Source organism: Vidua macroura, chromosome 4 (assembly GCF_024509145.1).
Source record: "Vidua macroura isolate BioBank_ID:100142 chromosome 4, ASM2450914v1, whole genome shotgun sequence".
NCBI classification, from domain to species: Eukaryota; Metazoa; Chordata; class Aves; order Passeriformes; family Viduidae; genus Vidua; species Vidua macroura.
In genome coordinates, this window is record NC_071574.1 from 72,981,613 (window position 1) to 73,005,093 (window position 23,481).

The following is a 23,481-nucleotide window of genomic DNA, read 5'->3' on the forward strand; positions in this document are numbered from 1 at the left end:
GGGATGGAGTTTGATGGGATACTGGGACCCCACAGGGCAGTTTAACACAAGCCGTGGCAGACTCTGGTAAACAACTCCTGTGGTCTGTATTGAGAACAGATCTGGAAGCAGGAGAAGGGGCCCAGCAGGGGGGATTTGATCTGATCCATGACCAAAACCATTCCCATGCCCCAAGCCAGCCCTTCATGGGCTGACCAGTGAAGCAATCCCCCACAATTTACTCCTGCCATAAAGGGAGCCTTGTTTTCCCACAATCCTGGAGCCACCGTATCTGGGATCAATAAACGTCCTCAATAGCCACATAAAACTCCTTTCATCCCTTCTTCCCTCCAGAAAAGGTGGCAACTGCCACTCCAAATGGCCAATCCCACTGACCAAAGGGGCCCCGTGCCCACGCCTTGGGATCAACTCCCAGCCCCACCACGAAGTCCCGGAAAACAAGTGACTGCAGCTCCTCACCCCAAAAGCTGCGGCTCATGGCCTCGGCTTTGTAGGTCCTCTGGAAAGAGTTACCAAAGATAAAACAATCTTTCCGTCTTCTGATTTAAAAGGGACTTCTGGGCAGTGTCTGTCCTAAAACTCAATATAAATTTGCATTTCTCCCTGGAGGCTCCTCGTTCCAAAGGGTTCCCATTGGGCTTTAACAATGCCACTGCCCTTTTTTCGGGGAACAATGACAAATCCTTGTCCCCTTGATGGATGCTCGTTCCCTACAGAAGTCAACAGTAAAAATGTGAAAGGGTTCGGAGCATCCACGATGTTCCTACCAAATTCTTCAGGCTCCCCAGCCAGGCACGATTAAGGAGTGAGGATGTGCTGAGAGAGATCCCAATCTCACCAGAAAAGTCATCCCAGGTTCCTCCCAGCTCAGCAAAGCGGGGCTTTGCTCTTCTGGGGGGCTTTCAGCAGAGATTCCATCCCGAGTCTGCAAAGGGGGAACTCCAGAGGGAAACAATGAAAGGAAAAAGGGAATGGAGTTAAGGCACTTCGGAGCCTAACAAGGCACTGAGCTGTTGCTCAGGCAAACTTCAGAAAACCATTCATCTTCTGAGGGAGCCACCAGCAACGGCCCTGCCGCGGCTCTGGAACCGCTGCCATCCTGGTGGGAGGTCCTGTCACACTCCCAGGATTTACAGAGCCGCGGGAAGATAACGCCGAGCGCTGGGATCACCACGGGGAACGATTGTCTTCTCAGCAGAGAAGCAAAATTCCTCCCACCCCCTAACCCAGCCCTGGCAGCTCAGCCTGTCTAAAGCTGCAGGTGGCACCGCAATTCCAAACACCCTCCAGGAGGGATGGGGAGACCCCAGGAACAGAGGAGGAATTCCTACAGACCTGCAGGGAGTTCAGAGGGATGAGAGGTTCTGCAGAGCCTTCAGTGCCAGTCCCAAAACTCTCCCGGAAAAAAAGGAGCTCTGGGCCTCAGCAGAACCAAAATGGATTGTGCTGGACCCTCAGGAGTCATAATTAGTCTCTGTTGATAATTACAGGCACTTAATGAGCTGATTAAAGCCACAATTTCTGACCAAGGAGACCCAAACCCAAGTTTCTGGTGTCCTTTGGAATAGGTCGTGTCCTCCTGAGGACTCAGCCCCAGATTCCCACTTTGCCATCCCTGTCCCTCAGGAAAAAATGAAACCTTGTTAAAATCCAGCAGGAACGTCCCACCCGTAACCGCCCATCCCAAACATCCACGGAAAGCTGCCGTTTCCAAAGGGTTTCACACCTTCCCACACCAGAACTGCTCCGGAGCAGCTGGAAAGCCAAACAATTCCGTGGATCTACCCCACCAAGGGCTGGGATGGGTCACTGGGAGCAGAACGAGCTCCGACTCCAGCGATTTCCCTTCCTGCCCTCGCCCTGCCCTCGGAAGCGCGGCGGCGATTTCCGTGGCGAGGATGTCGCCGAGGCTCCGGCACTGACCACCAGCTCCAGGAATTCCTGGGCTTGGGAACGCTCTGCCTGGCCAGGCCAACCCCCAGGAGAGCTGGAATGGCTCTGCTGGCCTGAACCACGTGGGACCCGGCTGGGACAAAGCTCTGCCCCCGCAGCAGCGGCTGCTCCTGGCCAAGGGCTCTGGGAAGGTCCAGGCAGGGAAAAATTCCCAACTCCACCAGCTCAGATCTGCCTCCGACAGAGGGCCAACAAGGAAATCCTCCCAGTCAACATCTACAGGGAATCCTGGAACAGGCAGCGTGGGAAGGGAGCTTAAAGCCCCTCCAGTGCCACCCCTGCCACGGCAGGGACACCTTCCATGATCCCAGGTGGATCCAAGCCCAATGTCCAACCTGGACTTGGGATCCAGGGGCAGCCACAGCAAATCTGGGAATTCCAGCCCAGCCCCTCCCCACCCTCCCAGCCAGGAATTCCTTGCCCAGATCCCATCTAAACCTATTTTTTTTTCCACTCTGAAGCCAAAACCTGGACGTCTCACCTTCCATCCCACCTGCCCAGGTTTAGATCAGTCAAACTCCTTCCCTGGCTCATCCCAAGCTGAGCAGACACCGCAATGATCCATGGAAAACATGAAAGCAGAACAAAAATGAATAAACTCCACATTTTCTCCTCCCGTCCAGTTTTTCTTTGCACCAGGAGCACGTTCCCCATCACCACCGTTTGTCCCAGCACCTGGTTCTTTCCCTAAAGGATGATTTTCCTTGGACACTGGGCATTGCAGGAATACCCTGAAATATTCCTCAGCCTCCAACTCACAATAAAAAAACTTTAACCCTAAATATTTAACCGAGGCACCTTTACTTGCTTTGTATAAACCAAAAATTGCAACTTTTGATGCAAAACTCGGGGGTTTTGTTCTTAGTTGTGGGTTGGGCTTTTAGGACAGCAAATAAAGATCGCACCAGGTAAGAATAAAACAATGAAATTCCCAATAAAATCGAAAAAAATGACAACCCCAAGGAATGATGGGGATGGAAACTCTGCCCAGAAAAAAAAAAAAAAAAAAAAAGGAATTTCTGCTGCTCCCGCTTTGAAGAGTTTTTCACATCCCTCTCTATAGGATCAGAGCACTCAATTTATATAAAACAAATGTACAAACAGGCTGGGAGAGGCTTTGGGAAGCGTTGGGAGCAGAAAGGAGGAGTTCCCACGATAAGGCAAACGGGAGAAGCCATCGGACACGGCGACAGAGGGATTCTGACACTCCGTGTGCAGTAGGTTTTAATTATGTTGTAATAAGGAGCTATATATGTGCACTTTTCATGATTTACTAGATGGCTTCTTTAAATTCTAAGCCAAGCTGTGTTTTTTTGGTTGGTTTTTTTTTTTTTTTGTTTTTTTTAAGAAAAAACCCTCAGTTTTTTAAAAAATAATTAAAAATAGAAACGGTGCTGCAGAGAACATTTGGAAAATTTTTCGGAGTCGATTGTTTATTGGGACTCCAACTGATTTTAATGAAAAATATGGTTATAATTTGAAAAAAAGCAGCACTTTTATGTTTTGCATAAGGAAAAGGCCCTACAATGCAACCTCCAGGGCACTTCTGGAATCAAAAAAAAAAAAAAAATAAAATTAAAAAAAAACCAAAAATCTCAAATGGTCGCCGGGGCTCGCCGGCCAAACCCCCTCCTGGAAACCCCAAAGATGTGGGTTCCAAAGTATTCCAAGCATCCACAACAAGTGAAACTGGATGTAGGGAAGTATGTTCCCAACATCTCCTTCTGTTTCTGGTGAAACTGGAACCAGATGACCCCGAGCAGCGCGTTTGTGTGCTGGGGTCATTAAGCAGCTGCAGATGCGGCCCCGCTGCGGCGCTGATGGCTTCCATCCCGCTCCGCGGAAAGGTCATCCCGGGGCCAAGGCGGGATCATCCCGCCCTTCCCAGCGTCCCGGCACAGCCGCCAGGCTGGGCAGGGCTCAGCCTGGAGGTCTCTGGGGAGCACAGCCCCAGGGAGAGGCGCAGGACACCTCGCTGGGGCCGGGATGGTGGAGGAGGCATCCGGGTCCTCCTCCCGGTCTCTCTCCTGCGGCTGTGTTGGTTTTCCCAGCTTCTCCAGAGACTGAGAGGCATTTCAAAAGGTTTCATTCCATTGTCAGATGTCACCAGGTGACACAAGCAGAAACGATGCACCACAGCTTTGGTCACGACTCCAATCTTTTATAGTTCTCCAAAGGTGCCAGTGGATTGGAGGGTGAACGTGCCACCTCTCCAACGCCACTGGACAAACTACCTGTGCATCAAATTTCTCCGCCTCTGTGAAAGAATGCAAAACAGGTTGTTTACAGACAGTTGTGTGAGAAAGCTCTCTACAAAAATGTAGACTCAGAAGGCTTTAGAAAACTCTTGATGAATAAAGCAACAATCAGTCTCCATGAAGGGTGAGACATAAGAGATGTAAAACTCAACGCCATTCCACCAGAAGCCAGCCCATTTCCTGGTTACAACACCTTATAAATGTTTTTCAGCCTGTTAGCTTTTGCCACACGATGCTGCTAAAACACTCCTACCACCAATCACCAATATTCTTACCCCACGTGGTCCTGCTACAACGCATCTCTCACACTTCTAATTCTCCAAAACATCTATTCTTTGTGCAAGGCCATCTTTTGAAGCTTGTCAGAACTTGTTTCTAGTTCAACCTCTCTCTCAACAATGCCATCTCTATTCCACAGCCTTGCTAGATCAACCTTTTCTCAGTGTCTGCGTGCAGAGGTACAAGACTGTGCGAGGTTCTCTGTTGGGTTTTGAGAATTCTGTACAAATCCATTTCTCCCGTGGGTGGCTCTCCCACATGGCCTTTCCCTGCTCGTGCCACCTCAACAGCCGTCCCAGTTTGGTTCCCTGGCTCTGTGAGGTCACAGGAGAGGTCTCCAGGCGACCCTGAAGTGGTGCTGCCCTCACCTTCCACAGGAATTTGGGCTTTCCTCCCCTTTTCCAGTTCATTCGCAGGAAACCAGGGCACCTCTGAAGATTTCTCCATGGAAAAGGCGCTCAGGCCTTGGAAGTGCCCAGGGAGGTTTGGCTTTGCCATCCCTGGAGGTGTCCAAGGAATTCCTGGACTCAGTGCCAAGGTGGGGGTCAGGCACAGCTTGGACTGGATGATCCTGGAGGGCTTTTCCAACCTCAGGGATCCCGGGATTCTGTGGCTGTGTTAAGATGGGATATGAAGGGGAAATCCTTCCCTCTGAGGGAGGTGAGGCCCTGGCACAGATTCCCAGATTTCCTGTGGCTGCCCCTGGATCCCTGGCAGTGCCCAAGGCCAGGTTGGACACTGGGGCTTGGAGCAGCCTGGGATAGTGGGAGCTGTCCCTGCCCATGGAACCAGATGATCTTTAAGGTCCCTTTGCACCAGACCATCCCATAATTGTCTGATCAAACAAACCACACCGAGTTCAGCAGGAGCTGAGGTTCTCCAGACATCAAAGGGTTGGAGACTTCACCCCTTCACTCCAGAACCACCATCCCCTAAACGCCACAAACCCCAAAATCAGCACCCCTGGGCCGGTGCCCACTTGGAAAAATTCAGTTTTACAACCAGCAGCCACCTTTTCTCCCACTCTTCTTTTTTTTTTTTCTTTTTTTTGACAGCCAAAACTCAAATAACCACGACTTGATCACAACTATGCAAAGATAGATAAATACATAAAAATTAGGAATAAACCAGCGCCACCAATAGTCCACACAAACACAACACCCACACATCTTAAAGAGCACCAGTTCCATCAAGCTGAAAATAATTAGGAGGCAAATCAGTGGGGAGAAAGAACGTAATCAGAAAAATATGAAGCCTAATTGAAAATTGTTTAAGAACATTTTAACGAGATGCTCCAGAAGCCACAATCCCACAACTGAGCGGGGCGGCCACGCTGGTTAAAAGGCAAACCTGGCACAGATGGGAGTTAAAGAGGCCATAAAAAAAAACAGGGAAAAAAGAAAAAGGGGACATGACAAATGGAATAAAGGGAAAAGCTCGGGCTGACAAAGGGAAATCTGGTGTTGGGATGTGCAGGGGCTGATATGGGAAGCAAGAGATGCAGGGAGAAATAATGGGCTGGTAAAGTTTATCCTTGACTTCTTTTTTTTGGGAACATCGAAACAATCCAATGGATTCTTGCTCTAAAAGGGGAATTTTTGGATGTGTTCAAGGCCAGGCTGGATGGAGCACTCTGGGACAGCAGAGGTGTCCCTGCCCATGGCAAGGGGTGGAATGAGATGGGATTTATGGTCCCTTCCAACCCAAACCACTCAGGGATTCCATTAATTTAATTTTTCCCCTGAAAAACTGGGGGGAAAAAAAAAAAAATCTCAGTTCTGTGAACAGCTGAGAGAGGTCACGGAATCACAGCCGTGGAGATCACAGATCCCTTTGGATTGCAATCCAGTGGCAGCTAAATCACATTCTGGATGAGCAGATTGTCCAGCTCAGGTGTACAACCACAGAAATGTTGGTGTGACTCCACCTGAAAAGGCTGGACGTGGTTCTGACATCCAAATCCCAGAGGTTTGCTGGAAAAACTCTCGTTTCAAACCCCAGCAGATGCCCAGACTGGAAAACTGGGAGATTTTCCATTGGGAAGCTGATTTATAAGTACAGCAAAGGTTAGTGAGGTGTAAGTCCCCAGATTCACAGTTTAGTGCCACAAAATCAACCCCAGGAGGCCAAAGAAAGCCAAAAATTTGGGAATTAGGTCCAGGTTATTCTCCAGGAGAGGGAATTAGTGGCCAGTGCAAAGTACCTGAACATTTGGAGAGAGCAGGAGACTGAAGAATATCCTGGCAATTATTTTCCACTGATTGAATCTGCAATCCTTTAGGGAACGAAGGGAATAAATAAACATTAATAAAAGAGGGAGCAGCAACAAAGCAGAAAGACAGCGAGCAGACAGGCAGGGAAAATTCCTGAAAAGGGGAAGCAAAGAGGGCAGAAAGCTGACAAAAAACATGGGATTAAGGAATTTGTACAACTGAAGGTAGCAAGAAAAGGGAAATTAAACCCAGAATTGCACACCTGGCAGGACTGGGCTGGACATGAGGCACAAGGACAAGTGCAATGTCCTGCACCAGGGTCAGGGCAACAAATCCAGGCTGGGGGGAGAAGGGATTGAGATGAGCTGGGGAGGAAGATTTGGGATGTTGTGGATGAGGCTGGAATGGCCCTGCCCAGATCCCTCTGTGCCCTGGGCTGATCCCACAGGAAAGGTGGGAATTGTGTCCCTGTGCCCCTCAGGTGAGAGCCCACCTGCAGAGCTGCCCCAGCCCTGGGGCCAACAGCAGGAGGACGTGGAGCTGCTGGAGAGAGCCCAGAGGAGACCCCGGAGCTGCTCCAGGGCTGGAGCCAGGCTGGGAGAGCTGGGAATGTTCCCCTGGAGAAGGGAAAAATCCAGGGAATGCTCAGAGTCCCTGGAGGGGCTCCAGGAGAGCTGGAGAGGGACTGGGGACAAGGGACAGAGGGACAGGACCCAGGGAATGGCTCCCAGTGGGAAAGGGGAGATTGGGCTGGGATCTTTTGAAGGAATTGCTGGCTGGGAGGGTGGGGAGGGGCTGGGCTGGAATTCCCAGATTTGCTGTGGCTGCCCCTGGATCCCTGGCAGTGCCCAAGGCCAGGTTGGGCTTGGATCCACCTGGGACAGTGGGAGGTGTCCCTGCCATGGATGGGTGGCACTGGATGGGATTTAAGGTCCCTCCCAACCCAACCCGTTCCATAATTCCATGAAATGCCAGAGTTTCAAGGCCTAGAGATGAGAAAATCATCATTGTTACACCTTGAGTTGTTTCTGCCCCAGGAGCAAACCCAGAGCACAGAGCTGACACCGCTGGGCCCTGGCTGGGATCAGCGTGCTGAACTCTCAGACTTTGTGAGCACTGAAATCTTCTCATTTAAAATGAATTTTCCTGTAAAAAATCTTGTGCTTTTCAAGCTGCCCAAACACCTCGGTCTGGAGTGAGAACAGACAGAGAACCCTTAACCCTGGAAATGGTTTGGTGAGGGAAAAAAATGTAAATATACAGAAGAACAAAGAGCAAAAATTCAGAGAGGGGCACCGAGGCCACGTCTCATCCTTCATGGCCCCAGCTGATACCAGCCATGGGATCATTCCCAAAATAAATCCATGCCCGAGACAACCAAAAAACGCTTTCTGACTCAGCCAAGCCCTGTGTCCAAGGCCACCCTCTCCCCCAGGGTCAGGCTCCTCCGTGAGTCAGAGCTTGATTCCTTTTCCCGTAATGCAGCAAGTTCAGCACTCCAAGAATTTCCAAGTTTCATCAAAATCCATAAACACGTTTTATTCCATCCAGGAGAACATTGAACTTGGCGGCACCGAGCGCCGCGGCCGTGGCCGCGAGTCAAGAAAAATCCTCTTTGGAAGAGTCAGAAACGTCTCCCAGGAGTGAAATGAAGGAGGTCTGGAAAATGGGCATCTCCCCTGAACACAAGCCACCCTTCGTCATAAACAAAATATCCATAAAAAGCCGGCAATTATTCCCTATTTCCGTTAACGGCCTGTTAAAAACGCCTGGTTCCAGCGGGAGCGCCGAGCTCCTGGACAACTTGGCACAGGGAGGCACCCCTGGATTAACAGCTCACCCAGGGCCACACAGGGAGTGTTATCAGAGCCCAAATCACAGCTCCCAGATCCTTGGCTGCCCCAGCTGGAGCTCAGCTTCCCGTTCCCTTTCAACCCCACTCGGCTTTTGAAATTTGGTCTTCGCCACAAGAAGAAAAACAAGTTTGAGTCCGCTGTCCCTACGTGAGGCTTCAGGATCAGGGAGCTCAGGTAGTGCTGGATCCCAGACAATGCCGATGAGGAGCTGGCCACTGAGGAATGCCCGCCTCGAGGTCAGGGGTTGTGGTTGGAACTTTGGGGTTTAGAGAAAATGACTCGTTGGGATTGCCAAGGTTCTCCAGGGATGATGCAATGGCCACCACGAGCCGGGATGGATCATCCCTGGAGGTCTTCAGTCCACTCCCAAACCCTGACCCAGCTTTGACCTTCAACTCCTCAAGCCCTGGCTGCTTGTTTTAAACAGTGGCTACAGTTGGTGTTCTCTAAACACAAACCAAAACCCCCTTCTTGGACAAATCAAATAAATCCCTCAAGCCCCACAAATCCCGTTTCCAACACCGATAAAGATTCCAATCTTCGTCCAGTTCCAGCAAGGTGGGGACAACCCCTGCACAAACCCCAGTGCCCAAAGGTGAACGTTCTGTGGCCTGAAGTTCTGCAGGTGGAGCCAAACCAACACCTGCCACGAGGACGTTCCAGAGGGATCACTCAGCACGTGGCTCCCTTGGAATCTTTCGCCTGAACTGTTCCATTCCACATCCTGAAAGGTGCAGCAGCTCAGGAGGAAAGGGCAAAAGACTTAAGTAAAAATTTTATTTTTAAATAAAATTCACTCCCAACAAAGGTGAGAGAGGAAAGCAGCTCCCTGTGTTCCCATACGGAATTTGGCCATAAGAAAATCCATTCCTTTCGGACATCCTGAATCCATTGGAACTGATCTCACATCAAAACTTATTTAACTCCATCCTGTCCAGACACTCTGTGCACCCTGAGGTGTTTCCAAGGGATCCTGGCAGAGGTTTTCCAGAGAAGCTGTGGCCGCCCCTGGAAGCTGTGGATCCCTGGAAGTGCCCAAGGCCAGGCTGGGCACTGGGGTTTGGATCCACCTGGGACAGTGGGAGGTGTCCCTGCCCATGGGATGAGATGATCCTTAATGCCCCTTCTGACCCAAACCTCTCTGTGATTCCCTGCATTCTTCCTCTAAAAGGGGAATTTTTGGATTCAGGCTGGATGGAGCACTCTGGGACAATAGAGGTGTCCCTGCTCGTGGCAAGGGGTGGAATGAGATGGGATTTATGGTCCCTTCCAACCCAAACCACTCAGGGATTACATTATTTTTTTTTTTCCCCTGAAAAACTGGAAAAAAAATCTCAGGAAGTCTGCAGCTGACAGGCTGTGCCACACCCAAACCAGAGATATTCCACATTCCTGATGCTCCAAAGCCATCAAACAGCATTTTTTGCTTCAAAGATCATCTCAGGGGAGCATCTCAGTGCCCCATGTTTGTTACCGATCCTGGTTTCCTACAAGAAAAACCCAACATCCAGGAGGTCCCAAGGGCCTCTGATCCACGTCCATCCCGGGCAGCTCCTGGGCACGGGGAGCGCTCGGATCTCCACGGGGGAAAGCCCCGATCCTGCCCTCCCCTCCTTGGGAATGGTCAGGAATGAGCTGCCCTTCCCAGACTGCAGCACCGGCAGCCAGAGAGGGAGCCCAGCCCCGCTGAAGGCCAGGGAATCCTTTCCTGGTAATTATCCTCATCCCCTGCTCTCGGGGCTGCTCCGGCAGCACCTCACAGCCAGCCAATAAAACCTCGGGAACGGCGCCGAATTCCTACAGAAAGCACAGGACTGAGGAGTGGCTTCACCTCTGCAAGGGCTTCCTTCGTCTTTCCAATAATCCCCCTGAGGCCCAAAGCTTTCCCTGGAGACCTGCACAGGCTGGGATGAGGGATGAGAACAGAGCAGGTCCCATCCCTGTCACCCCAGCAGAGGGTCCGACCCAGGGGATGCCTGAGCCACCACAGGTCACCAGGAGATGGGAGCCAATTCCCTAAAAACCAATGAATTTCCATTTTAACTGGATTTTTAGGATCTCAGGGAGGCAACCTAAGATGGAATTTTTCCAATGACATCGTCACCAACTTTGATACCAGATGTAGAATAAAGTCCTGAACCCAGTGTGAGCGACCTTCACCTTCTAAAATTCTGAGGTTTTGGTGTTTCTGGCCCCCATTTATCTCCCAGCCTCACCTCATCCCAAATCCTGCCAGTTCCCAGCAAATGTCCAAGTGGTAAATCGGGAAAACACAAATAAAACCAACCAGCATCAACAGTTCCAGGTGATCAGAGCCCTCATTGGGTCCATGGGTGTCGCCCTGATTCTTTAAGATTCTCTAAAGCTTTCCGCATTTACGTTCTTGTAGCAAACTTTCTCACACAGCTTTCTGTAAATAACTTATTGGTTTGCATTCCTCCACAGAGGAGGAGAAATTTGATGGACTGGTGGTTTGTGCAGTGTCGTTGGAGAGGTGGCACCTTCACCCTCCAAATCCACTGGCACCTTTGGAAAACTATAAATTATTGGAGTCAGAAAATAAATAAATTAGTCTTTTGCCGTGACAATAGCAGCAGCTGGTGTCATTCTTTCTCGTGTCCTTTTCTCTTTTCTTTTCTCGTGTAACCTTCCATGAGGCCCATGAGCAGCTCCTCATCAGGTGCACATGATGCACATGATGAGGGGTGTTAGGCCAGCACCTCGTGGACTGTTTGCAGTGGGTCCCTCCTGGCTCTGGTGGCACAAAGCCTCGGACCCAGTGAGCCAGCACAGGTCACCACGGCCCAACAACCTCAGCTTGGTGCCACGGCCTGCGTGACACGGGGCTGTGAGGTCATAGGCTGGACTCAACCATCTCAGAGGTCTTCTCCAGCCTAGTTAACTCCATGATTCCGTGTGATCCTGGAGGCCTTTTCCAGCCTTGATCATCCCGTGAGAAGCAGTGCTGGAGGGCAGCAACGAGGTGACCCACACCAGGCTTTACCAAATCCCAAGAGTCCACAATAAGTTCTGGAGAACTTCCTGCCTGGTTTAGTTTTCCATCCGCTGCCAAACAGAGCCCAGAGATTTCTATTTGCATCCTGGTATTTGGCAAGGGCAAGGAATATTTCCTAGTGGGAAAATAAAAAAAAAAAAAAAAATAGACCTTCCATTCACACTGAAACATCTCCTGGACATCCCTGTGGGCCTAATTCCCAGAATGCTGAAATCCAAACCTCCAAATGGGAAAAATACACTGATTACCTGCCAGGAACCTCAGGAGGGGCAAGCCAAGCCCTAATAACAGCCTGTGTTCCCATCTGGCCTCCACAGAGCAGCTGGGAAAATGTCCCTGCTCGGAGCTGGACCGGCTCGTCACGGTAATTGCCTCGGAATTAATTAAATGTTCCTCTCTGCAGCTGCACAGAACGTTCACGTGGATCATTCCCTGATTGCACTGACAATTCCCTGGAATGGATGGGACCATCAGACCCAGCTCCATGAGAGCTGGATTCCACGATCCCTGTGGGCCCCTTCCAACACTCCGTCTGTGAAGAATTTGCATCTAAATATTCATATTTTAGGCTAAAATTCTGAATATTCATTTCAGAATTGTGAAAGCCAATTCACCCTCAAAATAATTAAAACATCAGAGGGGAAGAATGGCTTCCCACTTCCAGAGGGCAGGGAGAGATGGGATATTGGGAAAGGAATTCCTGGCTGGGAGGGTGGGGAGGGGCTGGATGGAAATCCCAGATTTGCTGTGGCTGCCCCTGGATCCCTGGCAGTGCCCAAGGCCAGGCTGGACATTGGGGCTTGGATCCACCTGGGATAGTGGGAGGTGTCCCTGGGATGGGATGGGATGGGATGGGATGGGATGGGATGGGATGGGATGGGATTTAAGGTCCCTCCAATCCAAACCATCCTGGGATTCTGGGAGATGGGAACTGTGCTTGGCTGAGGAGCAGCTGTGCGTGGAGATTTGGGGATCTTCCAGAGGTGCAAATGTGTCCTTCCGAAGCCACTCCCCGTGACCTCGTTCTCCTCTGGAATTCTTTCAGGGTTCCTTCACGTCTCAGCTGTGACTCCGAGCAGGGCAGTAAAAAGTGGAACGTTTCGCTCTAAAATTGAAACATTTTGCTGAGCCTAATTAAAGCAACTCCTGATGATTATGTAAAACCCCGTCCCAGGCCTTCAAACGAGTTCCTCAGCGCCGGCTCCGCTCGAGCTCCGTGCCTAATCACCCCTGGAAGGAGCAGGAGCTGCGGGTGTTGAAAGGGAACAGCTCGAGCTTGGCCGGGGCAGCCGGCGACCGCGAGTGTTGAAACTCGCGGGGAACACGAGCACAGCTTTGATCCCAAACTTCCCCAGCTCGGGACTCACCGAGGGCGCTGAGCAGACAACAGGCAAAGAAAGGAGGTTTTGGAGAGACTTCAGAGCTTGCGACAGCGGTGTCGCAGCTGTCACCTCATGGAAGCCTGGCTCTGTGGAATTCCCGGCACAGAAATGGGATCCAGGTCAGCACAATCCCTTCCCTCTCATCCCCAGAACCTCTCTGGGTCCCTCAGCTTCTTCCAAACTGGGTCACTCATGGAAAGGAGCAGAACAGGCTGAGATGCAGCCAAGGGAGTGTGGAAAGGATTTGAGGCTGATGGAAATCTTGGCATGCTCCTTGTTTTCTCTCAGGACAATGTGGAGATGGAGCTCCATGGAATTCCCAGCATAAAAATGGGATCCAGGTCAGCACAATCTCTTCCCTCTCATCCTGAGAACTTTCTTGGGTCCCTCAGCTTCTTCCAAACTGGGTCACTCATGGAAAGGAGCAGAACAGGCTGAGATGCAGCCAAGGGAGTGTGGAAAGGATTTGGGGCCAATGGAAATCTTGGCACGCTCCTCGTTTTCTCTCAGGACAACGTGGAGATGGAGCTCCATGGAATTCCCGGCACAAAAATGGGATCCAGGTCAACACAATCCCTTCCCTCTCATCCCCAGAACCTCTCTGGGTCCCTCAGCTTCTTCCAAACTGGGTCACTCGTGGAAAGGAGCAGAACAGGCTGAGATGCAGCCAAGGGAGTGTGGAAAGGATTTGGGGCTGATGGAAATCTTGGCACGCTCCTTGTTTTCCCTCAGAAGGACAACATGGAGATGGAGCTGCACAACTCACAGGGTAACAAATGTCACTTGAGGTGTCCTGGAATTCTTTTAAACCAGGCTTGGGACATGGTCCAAACCTGTTAGAAACTGCTGAGAGCTGAAAAACCAAGTGGGAGCTGCAGCAGTGGTGGATTTGGTTCATGGATAAAAGTGGGAATGTGAATGGGATAATCCTGATTACAGTTCCCCATGATCTTTAGTTCAGGTAGGGTGGCTTTTTGAGGAATAATGACTCCCCTAACCCATTAGGAATCTACAGGAACTTCAGTGATGTCACGGAGTTACTGCACACTCAGATCCCTTGATCAGCGCTTGATTTTATATTTAATATTAATTTATCCTGGTTTAACTGGACTGAGCAGGATCAGCAGCAGAACTTCAGGAAAATGAGGGGTGGCTGGAGAAGTTATTCCTGAGGCTGGGCCAGGGCATGTGAAGGAGGGCAAGAACCTGGAACTGGAGTGTGCCAGCGGGAGAGAAGTGGAGGTGGGAGGAGGAGGTGCAGGTGAAGGAAAAAGGAGAAGGAGAAGGAGAAGGAGAAGGAGAAGGAGAAGGAGAAGGAGAAGGAGAAGGAGAAGGAGAAGGAGAAGGAGAAGGAGAAGGAGAAGAAGGACTGGCTGAGCACCTCGTGGATGTGCCTGTGGCAATCAGAGAATCCCACAATGGTTTGGGTGGGAAGGACCTCAAAGCCCACCCCGTGCCACCCCTGCCATGGACAGGGACACCTCCAAGCCCCATCCCACCCAGCTCTGAGCCATTTTAAACTCTCAGTTCAATCTTGAATGGATCAATTACTGATCCCCCTTCCCTGAAGATGCACAGGAGATCAAACAGGAGCTGCTGAGATGGGGAAACCAAGCTGCTCTCCATATGCCCGAGGAATATAAATAGCAAGCAGGGTGGGAAGCGAAGTCTCCTTTAGGAACATCGCTGATGCAAAGTTGGGTTTGTTCCCAACTTCAGAAGTGAGGAGCAGGAGGAGGAATGAAAGCTGATTGCAATCTGATGGACGCGGCTCTCTTATCTCTGCATTCCCAGAGCGGCTTCACGTGAGAGCAGCTCCGCAGCCCCGTGGAAAACACGAGCTGAGCTCCCACCCCGGCACCTCCCCGGGCTCAGGGACCTCCTCTGGCCCAGCTCTGTTAGGAATCAACAGCAGAGCTGCAAAACCAGGATGGAATCCTAGGAGATTCCAGCCCTCTGCTCCACCTTGTGCTTCCCGCCGTGTCCTGCTCTATCCCAGAACCTCTCCCACATCCAAACACCTCCAGGCCTTCCCAAAGTGACTCCCTAGGGAGGTTTGGAGATAAAGGCACTGCAAAGCTCTCCTGGACTCTTCAGGAAGGATGTCTGGTGGAATGGCTCCCCAGGGAATGGGCACATTCCCAAGGCTGCCAGAGCTCCAGGAGTGCTTGGACGATGCTCCCAGGGACAGGGTGGGAATTTGGGGTCAGGATCAGGATCCTTGTCATGGATTCTCCTCATGGCAAGGGTTGGAACGAGATGATCTTTGAAGTCTCTCTCACCCCAAGCCATTCCATAATTCCACGATCCTTGTGGGTCCAGCTCTGGACATCCTGCCCAAGCTTCCCACTGCTGCACACGGAAAACATTTTAGGGAGAGAGCTCCTGGGCCGGGGGAATTCTTCAGCGGAGGAGCTCACCTGCTGCACCTGCGTGAGCAGAAGCAGAGCTGAGATTCACAGAATCCTGAGGCTGGAAAAGACCCCTAAAATCAGCAACTCCAGGATATTCCAGAGATGTTTCATCTCCCGGGATGGGGACTCATCCACCGCTCCCTGGATAAGGAGCAGGAGACGTTTCCATCACCCCAAACTCCACGTTCCGGAGCGATGGGAAACGCAGCGGGAGCGACGTCCAAGTGAGCTCAGAGAAACGCCTGGGATGAACTGACAGCTGGGGAAGAGGGAAAAACAGGGAGAACACAAACCCCACAAAGCTTGGGGCTAAAAAAGGCAGCCAGGCAGCCTGGAAATTCACAGAGGGCCAAAAATCTGCAGAACGCCTCAGTGCCCTTTCCCTGCGCAGCCAGAGGAGGCGGGGATGGTGGGAAGGGGAGCAAATCCCTGGAATTTGGGGCTGGGGGGATGAATTCCCCATCTCAGCTCCTGCCTTTCCACAGAACAGAGATGGAGAGACAGGGAATTGTTTTTCCAAGGCAGCTGCAGCCCTCGGAAGCGCCTGGAAGAGGCTCCGTGTGTGGCACCATAAACACACAGGGATGCCCCTTGAAGTGAGATCCCGCAGGGAATTCTGCTCCCAAAAAACACGGAATGAGGAGACTCCCCGTGGCTTCAGCTGCTCCTCCGGGATGGATCTCGTGAGCCGCCCTCGAGCCTGGATTTGATCTCTTTTCCCTGTGGAATGTTTTCCTTCAGCATCCCAGGTCAAAGGCAGAGGCAACACCAAGCGCTGACACTGCCCCAAAAACTCTGTGTGGACCAGACAGGGCTGTTCCCAGGATGATGGAATTCCCTGGATGAGCCCCTTGGAAAGGCAGGAATGGTGACCCCAGACCCCGTTAGGGCTCCTGTCAGCAATGCCACCCCTGCTCCCAGATCCTGAACTTTCCCTGCAGACACGGGGCTGGTGAATCCCAGCGGGAATTCCGTTGCAGCAGGAGCCCCTCCCGCTGCCAGCATCCCGAGGATCTGGATGCCCCCCACGGTGCCAGCACAATGAAATCCATCCATCCATCCCATCCACGGGACACTCCCCTTCCCCAAATATTCCCAAATATCCGTCTCCTCTCCCCCTTCCCCTCCCAGCTCCTCGGCAGCTCTGCAACGTTTCAATTTGGGAAGCTCCGGGCTCCCAAATCCAGCGGCTGCTGCCGCTTCCCATCCTCTGACAGCCCCGGCTGGGTTCCTGTAAACACCTCCCCAGTGCAGCCATTCCAGGGGGGCGTTTTCTAAGTGAGGAAAAAGCCACGAGGGAAATTGGAATCCTCCAACCCTGGCCAAGAGCTGAGCGGGAGCTTCCCGAGGCACCCCCAGTCCCCGCTGCCCGCCCAGGGAAGGGAGCAGGGATGAGGACGGGAGGTGGAAGGAAGGCTGTTTAATCTCTTCTTGATTCCCAATAATTATTTAAAGCTGCCAGGGACCTTGTTTTGAAAATCCCACTGTGTGCACTCCATATATCCCGCTCGCTCTGACACGAGGAATTAGAAAATTCCAGCTCCATCAAAACGGCTTTCGGGCGGATTTCGCTGCTCTGGACTTTCTCAGGCTGCAGACAATGCAATAAAAGCTCTCCCTAAAACAATATTCCTCCGTATTTTAACAACACTGGGGGAATATTTCTTCTGTTCTGGCTGTTTGCTATGACAAACTTTCCAGCCAATGCCAAATCTCAGCTTTAGCTTCCCGGCAAGGCTCGGGAATTTGGGATGCTGGGATCGGCAACGAGCTCTGAGCAAACCCAGCTTTGAGCCTGTGCTTGGTTTCCTCTGAAGGTGACTCGGGCACGCTGAAGGCCTCTCCTCAACAGGCCTGGTTTGCTCGCCCAGGGCATGAAAAAGAACATAAAAATTGAAAATACACTTTAATAGTGACCGAGGGTTTCGCTCCGAACCGAAAATGAAAAATTAATGTGGATGTGATGGTGTTTTCCTTGGTCACTGCTGTGTTTTTCCAGTCCTCCGTGTGTTATTCCAGGCCATTTTATGGAGAGGCATTATTTGCTCAGCTGAATTATTCCCACTTTATCCCCTCTGATTCAGACATTCGTTGGATTTCTGGACAATGGCAGCTCCTTGTCAGAAATCAGAGAGGATTTATGGAGATTTCTTCTGAAAAAGTCCTTTTTGCCAAGGTTGAATTGACCTGAAATTCATTTTTAATTTTAGGGTTTTTTTTTTTAGTTTGTGGACTTCCAATCCCTGGAAGTGCCCAAGGCCAGGTTGGATGGGGCTTGGAGCAACCAGGAATCCCCAAATTAGGAAGTTTTAAATAAAATTATTGGGGTGCTGAGCAAATCAGCCTCATCAGAGAGAATCTGCACCAAACAGTGAGTCACACCTTACTTTGCAAAGTAGGAATTCTCCCAAAAGCCACCCTGAAATCCTCATTTAAGCTCAACTCCTCCTTCAAACGCCTGAGATGACACAGAATTAATTCACTGAGAGACCAAGAATGGAACCTGAGCACTGCAGGAGTGGTGCTGCTGCTCCATCCCTGCACTCCAGACACACCTGGGAGCAAGGAGAAGGCTCTGGCACGATTTCCTTTCTCTAAAACATCTCAGAAAACGTTCTGAGCCAAAGCTGAGCCTTATCAACACCACAGATTCCCAAAATTATTCCTGCCCAGTTATCCTTGTCTCTAATTCCATCCTCACACGTCGCTTTTTCCCTTCACCTGCCATTTTCACACCTAAAGAGAGCAAAAAGCAGCTCAGATATCAACAGTTGGAGCACGGCCCCTTCTCTGCAGACTTCTGCCCTTCCCAAACCTTCACATTCCCTGTCAGTGTCTGCTCCCAAAAATCCTCATAATTCCCCAAGACTTGGTTTTAACCCCAAAAGTCCCCTGGCAGCACCAACAGAGGAGGAATCAAGGGAAGGAACGTGGAGGAGGAGCAGATTTCCAGGAGGACATTCCCAGATTTCACCACAGTCCTTGGGGAGGTGGTGCTCAGGTTGTCCTTGAGGATCAGCTCAGATCCCAGAACCCCTGAGGTTGGAAAACCCCTCCAGGATCACCCAGTCCAAGCCATGCCTGATCCCCACCACTGAGTGCCACCTCCAGGAATTCCTTGGACACCTCCAGGGATGGGCACTCCAAACCTCCCTGGGCACTTCCATGAGGAAATTCCTGCTGGTGCCCACCCTGAGCCTCCCCTGGCCCAGCCTGAGGCCGTTTCCTTTTGGCAACTTCATCTGATGGACCTGAGCAAGGTCAACACCTCATTCCCAAGGCCGTTTTTCCAAATTAATTTGGTTTTCCCACAATGGCACAACACGAGGAAAGCGCAGCAGGAGATCGGGTTGGGGATTCAGGAAAATTTCTCCATGGGAAGGAACTGGACAGGGCAGGGGTGGTGTCCCCATTACTGGAGGGATTTCAAGCCCTGTGGATGTGGCACCTGGGGGCACGGGCAGCGGTGGCCCTGGCAGGGCTGGGGCTGGTTGGGCTCCGTGATCTCCAGGATCTCAGAGGGCTTTTCCAGCCTCAGCCACGCCACGGCTCCAGCAGCATTCCCAAAGCAACCCCAGGGGCTGCACATCCACGGCCTGCCCATCCCTCCTGCCCTCCGCAGCTCCAAGGACACCCGGGACACCCCCAGGGGCTGCCACTTCCATGGGGGAGCTGAGGGATCCCCCAGGAAGCTCCAGAAATCTGGGCCAACAACAGGAATGCTGGAGAATCCCTGGGATCACTCAGGGCTTGATTTTCCATGCGCTTCCCGAAGAGCTCCTCCCTGATCCCAGCCAGGAGCTGCTCTTCCCCGGCTCTGTCATTCCAAAGGCTGCTCTGGAAAAAGCCCTGGTGCTTCCCAAGGATGGACACATGTGGAGCAGGGCCGGGGGCATCCGCTAATTTGGCTCCTGCTCGGGATCACCAAGGTCAGCAGCAGGAACCCAGAGGAAAATGTCAACAATCCCGGCCTTCTCCGGGGGGGAGAGGCCTTGGAAAGGCTTTTTTCCCCTGCCATGTGTCTGGTTTTACACTGTTGGTTTTGGCTCTTCCAAGGAAGGAAATTAAATGAGCAGCTTCTTTTTTTATCCTTCTGGAATCCTCCAGAGGAAGAGAGGCCGAGCTGAGGCTGCAGGAGGACGCCGGGGCCTTTGCTCCGGCCACACAGTTTTTTTGTCAGGGCTGGTGTAGAATTCCCAGTCCCTCCAGAATAACTCCCTGCAGCTGTCATCACCCACACGCCAGGTTCCCAAAAAAGGCTCCAGCCACAGATCTCCCTGGGGAAAGAGCACGGGGCCGTGGGTGCTGCGGGCTGGGAAGCAAAGGGCAGGAGGACGTCCCTGAATCCCCCCCTCCAAGATGCTCTTTGGGGCTTCACCTCCTTCCCAGAATCACCAAAGCTGGAAAAGACCTCCAAGAGCATCAATCCAAGCATTGGCCCAGGATTTCAGGCTGCTCTGCCGACACAATTCCAGTTCCAAGCCCATACTCCAAACCCTAAGGAGGTTCTGGCCCAGGTGTGCAGCTCCTGAGCTGCTCCCCCACAGCCACGCGCAGGTAATGCTGCAGGAATTCCTGCAGCACGGGATTCCTGCTGCTGGCACGGCTGCAGCAAATCTTCCCAGCTGCCTGGGCCCGCTCCAAGAAAAGGCTGAGTTAAAATTTCCATGCCAAGAAATTCAATTCTCGCTCCGGGACCGCAATAAGAACTTTTAAAGGTCTGAGATACACGGAGGAAATGGTGCAAAGACAGGGAAAAAAGGGAACAGGACGGGTAAGATTCCCAGGAAAGCAGGAGATAGGGTTGCTTTCCAAGCTGGAGTTAAGAGGTCTGAGCTACCAGAAGTCATCAGAAGCAGCAGGGAGCCAGACAAGGTGCAGGAACAACCTTCCTTGGACAGAGCAATCCTTCCTTTTCCAAGAGAAATCCAACGGCACCGGGGGGTGGTTTTCATTTAGAGCCCATTTACCTTTGTGGGAGCCAAGGCAGATACAGACCCTGGGATTTAGGAACAGCTCCCAGCTCCCTAAAAACCCCTGGCAGCCTTCCCACTGTCTCATTTCACTCTGCTCCGCCGTGGTTTCTTCTGTTCTGGCCTCTTTCCTCGCCCTTGCCCTTCCTAAATCCCAACTCCTCATTCCCTCGTCTGCCACCTCTCCTTGTCTGGCAATTCCTGCTGGGATTTCTTCCTTCCAGAAGCCCAGAAGGACGGGGCTGTTTCACCTCTAAATCCAGAATTGTTACGTAAGTGCCCCTGGCAGGAGCTCCGTGCTCCGTGCACGGGGTCGCTCGCAGCAATTTGGGATTTTAATAGACATCAAAACAGGAAAACATTCCCAGTTATGCAATCGGAGCCGTGATTGAAACCAGAAGCAGCCACCAGCTCCCAAAAAAAGAACTGGGAGCAGCCAAGTGGTGTTCACACAGCTCGGCACTGCTGCTCCCTCCCTCTCCATCCCACAATTCCCACCATTTGTCTGGAGCCAAATCCAGTTCCCTGGGACAGGGCCTCTGCTGCTGCTCTTGGTCAGCAGCTGCTTCCTCATGGAAGCACCTTCCCAGGTGCTCTTCCAACAGGGACCTTCCCAAGTCACCTTTGCTCCTCCCAAACCCTCCTGCAATATTCCGACACTTTTCCAGGCTCTAGGAATAATTTCTGAGGTTTGAACCTTCCAAATTCAGGGCACAAACAGCTCAGGAGCCGGTGGTGAGCTCACCCCTGTTCTCCCACCACCTGAGCTCTCGTTTCCCAAACACCAGGGAATTCTCCCTCCGTGATTTCCACTGCTCCCTCCCTCTCCATCCCAGAATTCCCACCCTTTGCCTGGAAGTCAACCCAAATCCCTGGGACAGCACCTCTGAAGTTGCTCTTCCAACAGGGACCTTCCCACACCCCCCCACCTCGCCTCCTCCCAAACCCCCCTGCAATATCCCAACACTTTTCCAGGCTCTAGGAGTAATTTCTGAGGTTTGAACCTGTCAAATTCAGGGCAGGAACAGCCCAGGAGCCGCTGGTGAGCTCATCCTCATCGTTCTCCCATAACCTAAGGACAAGGGAAAAGCTCTCATTTCCTCAACACCAGGGGATGCTCTCCCAGTAATCCCCACTTTTCCAGGCTCTCACTAGTGCCAGGACACTGCCCAACCTCCCTGGAACAACGGGATGGAGCAGCTGGACCCTGCACCAGTCAGGAATTCCAGGGATTAAAGGAGCTCTCTGTGATTGAGAGGCGGCAAACGCAGGAGGCAAACGTTACCAAACGCCAAAAATCAGGGGAATCAGCAAAAATCAGTGGAGGAATGGGATAAAACTCCAGGACTGCCTTTGTGGCTTCTTCCCACGAGGACTGGAACAGGAACAGACCGAGGCAGAAAGGTCATTTAGTGGGATGAGGAGGTTTGGAAAAGCCACAGGCAGGGGATGAGCCGAGGGCGAGACAACAATGGCAGGAGATCTCAGCGTGCCAGAGCTCGGGGTTTAAATCCGGGATCAGCACGAGAATCCCAAACTTCTGGGGTCAGCAGGGCTTGGGTGAGGAGTCAGCTGCTCAGAGCCTGCAGGGTTTTCAGGGGAGCAGCAGGACGAGGAGAGGACGCCGTGGGAGGATCCCAAGCGTCACCTGAAGGTGACACCAAGCAGCTGCCAGGCCCATCACAATCCCTGGGAATCGTGGAACCATGGAATGGTTTGGGTGGGAAGGGACCTTAAGGATCATCTCATTCCACCCCCCCAGCCATGGGCAGGGACACCTCCCACCATCCCAGGGTGCTCCAACCTGGCCTTGGGCACTTCCAGGGATGCCACAGCTTCCCTGGAAAACCTGTCCTGTTATGGATATCCCAGCTGGATAATTCCATCAAGGAAAACCCAGCCTGAGAACTCCAAGAGATCCCAGAAAGTTGTGGCTGACAGGGGAGTGCCACAGTGCAGGGGCCAGGAGAACACCAGGGCTCAGGACTCCTCCAGTGCTCCCTGGAGTATCCCAAACCTAACTTTTAGATGGATTTTCCAGCTCCTGTTGAAGCCGCAGGCAGGAGTGATCAGACCCAACCCCTGCAGGCAGCACATCCCTGGGTGCATCCCTCACTCCCTAAACAAAAGCTGCACTCAGCGTTCTCAGGTTATTCCCCTATTCCCAGAACACAGAATTCCAGGGGAAAAGTGTTCTTCACCCAGTCGTGCCCTGCAGAATTGAAAAGGAAACACAAGGGGCTCAGCTCAGAGCTGGCTTTGCCCCTGAACCTGCCCCAAACTCTTCTGGGACCCATCCTGCAGGTTGTCACCCCCTCAGTGACCACACAGGGACAGTTTGAACGCCGCCACTGCACGCAAGCCTGCCCCAAATTATCCCCGAAAACATCCCGCAGGAATTTCACAGGGGATGAACAACAAACGAGGAGAAAATCCAATTATTCCTTGGGACTGGAAGACGAAGGTTCGGGGGGGGGGTTCTAATTAGCAGGAGCAGGGTGCAAAAGCTGCTGGGGTCACTGCGTTGTGCAAGCCATGCTTGGAGAGCTGATGTCCCCAAAGCAGCAAATGGGTTCCTTCTGCTCCAGCCCAGGCCTCGTAAACAAACTCATTATGCAGCATCTTGAAAGGAGTAAACAAATAGTTGGCATCTGAGAGCAGAGCTCTTGCACAACCTCACCCAAACTCCTGCCCGGCTCGACGGGCGCTCCGAGCCCCCCGCAGTGCCGGGGACACCGTGGGGACACCGTGGGGACACCGGGGGGACACTGGGGGGACACTGGGGGGACACTGTGGGGATACCTCAGGGACACTGCAGGGACACCTCAGGGACACCGTGGGGACACTGCGGGGACAGCACAGGGACACTGCAGGGATACCTCAGGGACACTGCGGGGACACTGTGGGGACACCTCAGGGACACTGCGGGGGACACTGCAGGGACACCTCAGGGACACCGTGGGGACACCGTGGGGACAGTGCAGGGACACTGCGGGGACACTGCAGGGACACCTCAGGGACACCGTGGGGACACTGCGGGGACACCTCAGGGACACTGCGGGGACAGCACAGGGACACTGCAGGGATACCTCAGGGACACTGCGGGGACACTGCGGGGACACCTCAGGGACACTGCG

At 52.3% G+C, this 23,481-nt stretch overlaps 1 protein-coding gene and 1 long non-coding RNA gene across 3 annotated transcripts in view; one reads left to right on the forward strand and one right to left on the reverse strand.

Moving 5' to 3' along the window:
* Positions 1-23,481, reverse strand: part of EXOC6B (exocyst complex component 6B) — a 320,629-nt gene that overhangs the window by 199,553 nt on the left and 97,595 nt on the right. The window contains exon 7 of one of the 2 annotated variants that reach the window (XM_053974944.1): positions 6,694-6,765. The exons of the other annotated variant lie outside the window; for it this stretch is intronic. Within the exon in view, the coding sequence (XP_053830919.1) occupies positions 6,694-6,765 (72 nt within the window). The remainder of the gene's footprint in view (positions 1-6,693; positions 6,766-23,481) is intronic. 2 annotated transcript variants of the gene reach the window in all.
* LOC128805923 (uncharacterized) lies at positions 4,817-9,371 on the forward strand. Its single transcript, XR_008436645.1, has 3 exons — positions 4,817-5,028; positions 8,255-8,360; positions 9,108-9,371. It is a non-coding gene; the product is annotated as an uncharacterized LOC128805923 (long non-coding RNA).